This window comes from Nestor notabilis, unplaced genomic scaffold (genome assembly GCF_000696875.1).
Source record: "Nestor notabilis isolate BGI_N333 unplaced genomic scaffold, ASM69687v1 scaffold17092, whole genome shotgun sequence".
NCBI classification, from domain to species: Eukaryota; Metazoa; Chordata; class Aves; order Psittaciformes; family Psittacidae; genus Nestor; species Nestor notabilis.
The window spans coordinates 3,232-8,317 of record NW_009917159.1 but is presented as its reverse complement, the minus strand read 5'-3'; the positions used below and the strand labels follow the sequence as shown (position 1 = coordinate 8,317).

The 5,086-nt window shown below is 58.6% G+C and overlaps 1 protein-coding gene across 1 annotated transcript in view; it reads right to left on the bottom strand.

Moving 5' to 3' along the window:
• Window positions 1–5,086, bottom strand: part of DENND2D (DENN/MADD domain containing 2D) — a gene marked incomplete at its 5' end in the record, with an annotated part of 7,520 nt that overhangs the window by 1,591 nt on the left and 843 nt on the right. Inside the window, 8 exons of the mRNA XM_010024962.1 lie at window positions 69–308; window positions 730–820; window positions 1,130–1,171; window positions 1,597–1,774; window positions 1,925–2,073; window positions 4,101–4,241; window positions 4,338–4,415; window positions 4,970–5,039. Coding sequence (XP_010023264.1) covers window positions 69–308; window positions 730–820; window positions 1,130–1,171; window positions 1,597–1,774; window positions 1,925–2,073; window positions 4,101–4,241; window positions 4,338–4,415; window positions 4,970–5,039 — 989 coding nt within the window. The remainder of the gene's footprint in view (window positions 1–68; window positions 309–729; window positions 821–1,129; window positions 1,172–1,596; window positions 1,775–1,924; window positions 2,074–4,100; window positions 4,242–4,337; window positions 4,416–4,969; window positions 5,040–5,086) is intronic.

Genomic DNA, 5,086 nt, shown 5'->3' with positions numbered 1-5,086 from the left:
TATCCAAATAGGCCAGGACTTCGCAGAGCTCACCCGCCAGGAGAGGAGAGGAGAGATGGGGCCATTACCTTCCTGTGGGATCCTGCTCTTTTCTGCTTCCTCAATAAATAGGGAAAACATGTTGGTCTTCACAAACTTCTTGACAAACTTGCGGCTGGTCCTGGAGGCGATGGCTTTGCAGAAGGCTCGCTCCTGGAAGGTGCCCGACCCGCCCTTGCTCCACTTGATGTGCGAGGCGTAGTGGCCAACCGTGCGCACGAAGAACTGCACAAAGGCTTCGGAGACGAGCGTGTTCACCTGCTCGGGCGCTGGAAGAGGACACGGGGCACCAGAGGTGGGGATGGGACCTCTGACCATACAGAGGATGGTCTTATCTTAACCTGCCCGCTCTTGTGTTTGCGTCCCAAGGAATGATTGGCTTAAAACCTCCCTCCCTTTGCTGGGGGAGAACTGGCTCTTTGCTCTTTGCTTTCCAGGCTGGCAGCATCTTTGAAGACCAAATACTGGCAAAAGCTGGTTTTTTCAGCAGAATTAGATGTTGCTGCTCTCACGTTTCACAGGACAGGGCAAAAGCCGAGGGATTTCCCTCCTGTGGCTGCTTCTTGCTGCAAACTGGGGCAGAAACAGCCCAGGCCAGGTCCCTTTAGGAATCTAATTTCACTGAGGACTCTGGCCATCTGCAGAGAGCAGCTTGTGTGTGTTTTACTGTACAGAAAGAGACATCCTTACTGTGTATGTTGTTGTTGTTGTTGTGCCTGTTCAGAGACGTCAGCATCTCGTTCTGCAGCTTGATGGGCAAGATCTCCTCCTCATCGCCCACCTGGAAGGCAACGGGGCCATGAAGAACGTGGTGCTGGTGGGAACCTGGCTCAGATGGTCACAGGCAGTGGTTAGTGCAGCCCAGTCAGGTAACTATCACTGCAGGGTGCTGCTGGGAGTGGGATGTCCAACACACGGACCCCACAAGTTGGATGCAGTGGCCATAGACATCCCTTCACAGTCATTCCCCCTGGATGGGTGACACTGAGGTGTCTCTGCCCCCCAGACTGTGAAAGCTGCTGGGAAGCTGGCACCGAGGGGGAAAGGGGCCCTTCTAGAGCCCACCCAAGCCCTGCACGGGGAGACCTACCGCCCGGAGGATCTTCCCTTCGCAGAGGTCAACTATCAGAGCCTAGAAGAGAGCAGACAGAGACCAGGTTTAGCCCCACCAAGGCATCCGGGCTTCCTCCCACCCATGTTAGGATCAGGTCAGTGTGTCCACAGCCCATGAGGGTGGGATCAGTCCCTCTGCGCTGGAGGGACCAGGGCATCCCCCAGGGACTATGTTTGCTGCAGGCTTGGTGGCTTGTCTCCACTTCTGCAAGGCTAGGATGATGCCAACACCCAGGGTCAGGGTTGTAGGTCCTGCCAAGAGGGATGTGGGGGCCTTGCCCATGGGGCCAACAGGAGGGGACATGCAAGAAGCCCCAGTCTCCAGCCTCCATGGATGAGAAGAGGGCACAACCAGAGCCTCCAGCCCTGGAGCCACTCCAGCCCCAGGGTCATGGGCTTCCCAATGGCTCCATCCGGATGCATTCCCCTGCCCAGATGAAATACCTCCTCCATCGGCTGGTCCAGGACCTGCTCCAGGTGCTGCATCTGGATGCCGACCATGAAGGGAGTGGGGCAGCAGACGGTGTCCAGCAGGCACTCGGGCACCACGGGGATGTAGGTGTGAGCCCAGGTGAAGGGGTAGAGGAGAGCGGCCACTGCGTGGATGCACTGCGACAGGACGCTGCAGGACACGGAGCCGTCGTGGTGCCATTGCATGAGGAAGGTGGATTTCACCACTTGGAGGGAATATCCCCCCCCAAGCTCAGCTGCGTCCTTCCCTCCTCCGAGGGTTTGAACTGTGGTTTGGTTTCCATGAGCAGGTCAGACTCACCTCAGCTCCTGCGCCAGGAAGATGAGCCGTCGCTCCAACACAGCGGAGGCAAAGATGTGCAGGATGAGCTGGGGGCTGAGCTGCTGGAGCAGAGCCTGAAACTCCACGTGCTCCAGGTGGGCATCCACAGGCCGGGTGAGCTCAATGAGCTGCCAAGGGAGAGCCACCAAACCCTGGCTTAGGAGGTGCAACACTCCCCACGGGTCCCGAGATGGTGATGTGAGAGCAACTAATGACCCAGAGCTTGAAGCAGCTCAGAATCATAGAATCATGGAATCGTTTGTGTTGGGAGGGACCTTAAAGCTCATCCAGTTCCCGCCATGGGCAGGGACACCTTCCACTAGAGCAGGTTGCTCCAAGCCCCTGTGTCCAACCTGGCCTTGAACACTGCATCCCTCTGCAAGGAACAAACCTCATCTTGTCCTGCTCGAGTGCAGCCCTGGGGGTGCAGGGAGCCAGCAGCACTGGGGGATTTAGTTATTTGGGCACTGGATTCGTAACCAAAACGCCTCTTTTTCCAGTGCTCACAAGTGCCTGGGTGGGGATGTGCCCCCATCTCAGTGCCTGACAGCTCGTTTGTGCGCAACAGCTTCTAGGAAAGGGCTATGAAGCCCACAGAGCCTCTCTGGCAGGGCCAGCTCGACTCCTGGCCCAGAAGTGGATGCTTTCATAGCTATTTGCAGGTGGTCTTGTCTGTGCGGCTGGTTTACCCCAGGCAGGTCTCCCAAACCTGGTTGAAAGCTCTGCCCTGCCGCCGGCAGCCCCGAGGTGGTGACCACTGAGGGGTTAACAGGACTGTGCAGCTCATGACACAATCCTGGCCCCTCTTCCCAGCTTTAGAGGGGGAAAATCCCTGTCCTCCATGTGCCACCTTTCCAGCACAGCAGCATCACCCAGCACAGAGCATCACTCGGTGCCTTTCCCGCACCAATCCTGCACAATACCAGCTCCCAGAATTGATTCCCAGCCCTTTCCCTGTTCTCTCCCTGACCTCCTCCGCCCGCTCAGCCCCTGCCTGGAGCCCCAGCTCTTTCGAAGAACTTCCTTATCCATCCTCCCTCCTGTCACCCCCAGCTGCACTCCCAGAGCCGGGCCCGTGGCCAGAGCATTGAGCAACCTGCAGAGCCCTTGCACAAGCCTTCCTGGATGAAGAAACCTGCTGCAGTTTGATATCCAGCTGCCACATTGCACTAGAGACGAGGGATCTTGCTCTCAGTCCCGCGCCGGCAGGATGCGCCCCTGGATGCTCAGCACTGGGGTTATGGCGCCGGTGCCAGGGCAGATCCTCCTTGTTTTTCCACCTCAGCTTTGCCACAAGAAAAAGCAAAAGAAAAGGCTCTGCCTGCACAGGTCTGGGCTGTGTGTGGGTGAGATGAGCCCTGTGGGCACCGTGTCTGGATCTGCTTAACACAGGTAAAGGCTGAGCTTGGTGCATCAGCTCCTCCAGCCCCAACCCCTGCCCTGGGCAGGGACACCTTCCACTAGAGCAGGTTGCTCCAAGCCCCTGTGTCCAACCTGGCCTTGAACACTGCCAGGGATGGGGCAGCCACAGCTTCTCTGGGCACCCTGTGCCAGCGCCTCAGCACCCTCCCAGGGAAGAGCTTCTGCCTCAGAGCTCATCTCAGTCTCCCCTCTGGCAGGTTAAAGCCATTCCCCTTGTCCTGTCCCTCCATCCCTTGTCCAAAGCCCCTCTCCAGGTTTCCTGGAGCCCCTTTAGGCACTGGAGCTGCTCTAAGGTGTCCCCTTCAGGAGCCTTCTCTTCTCCAGCTGCCCCAGCCCAGCTCTCTCAGCCTGGCTCCAGAGCAGAGCTGCTCCAGCCCTCGCAGCAGCTCCATGTCCCTCTTGTGCTGTTGCCCCAGAAGCTGCAGCCTGTGACATCCCCCGGCACCCCCATGCACCCCAACAACCCTCCACGCTGCACCCAGAGGTGCTGGCTCACGAGCAGGGTGCAGCCCCAGCACGATGCACCACACGTAAAGGGAGGTTTTGTGCTGGCAGCTCCAGCTCAAGGCTGATGGAGCTGCAGAGATGGGGCAGCATCACCTCCAGGTGGGCTCCATCCTCATCCTCACTGCTTGCTGCTCTCCTCCTGGGCCAAGAGGGAGGTGGCACCCAAGGTGCTCCTAAAGAAAGCCTGGGCTCCCTGTGTCTGAGCAGCCCAGGGACCCCCACCAACCTCTGTGCCTGACTCGGGGATGAAGCTTTTAATGGTGACGCTTTTCCCTGGAGCTGGGAAGGGCGATTCCCGAAGGCCCTGCATGAAGGGGTAAATCACTGCCATGGAGATCTGGCGCCTCTTCTCCACCTCATCCAGGATCTGGGGAGGGGGGAAAAGTGACCTGTGAAACCCTGGCAGGCAGCAGAGCGGCTGCTGGGGCTGGCACCGTGCCTGAGGGAACCACCACATCCCTACCTTGGAGAAGAGCCCAAAGCAGCCCAGGCAGCTGATGATGCAGAAGACCTCAGGGAGGCGGACGCCGCGGCCGGATGGCTAGAAAAGGATGGGAGAAGGGGCTGAGCATCCCCCAGCCCCATGCACCGGCTCCACGCTCACCCAGAGACCCCCCAGAACACCCACTCTATTCACTCTCTGAGCTTTCACCCGGTTCAAACAGGCAGAGCTCAGCCCTGGATGCAGAAGTGGGAAGTTTCAGCAGGGAATGAAGGATGGTGGGATCCAGGAAGGCACCGAGCCGTGGCGTTTGGCTCCGTGGCTTTATGTCCCTGTTTAAGCAGGCTGTGCCTCAATCGGCAGCCCGAGAACACCTCCATCACACCTTGCAGCCCATGAGCTGGCCAAACCCAGGAGTTCAGAAGCAATTCTGGGGCATGGGGTTGAGGGCATCTGGATGCGCATCCCCATCCTGATCTCAAGTGGGATTCGCAGCCATCCTGGTGCTTGTCACCACCTTTGTCAAGGCAAGTGGCTTCCTAAGGCGCATCCCTGTACTTTGGGTATGGCAGAAGCATCGTGTCCCACCATGGGGACGGGTGACACGGCCACCACTGGCCCAGCAATGGGTGTATGGGTAGGGGGATGCTCACCAGCAGCCGCCTGCAGTAGCCAATCTTCCTGCTGCCATCCACATTGGTCAGGACGAAAGAAAAGGTCTCACTGCAAGGAAAGACAACACGATGGGATGGGATGGGATGGGCTGGGGG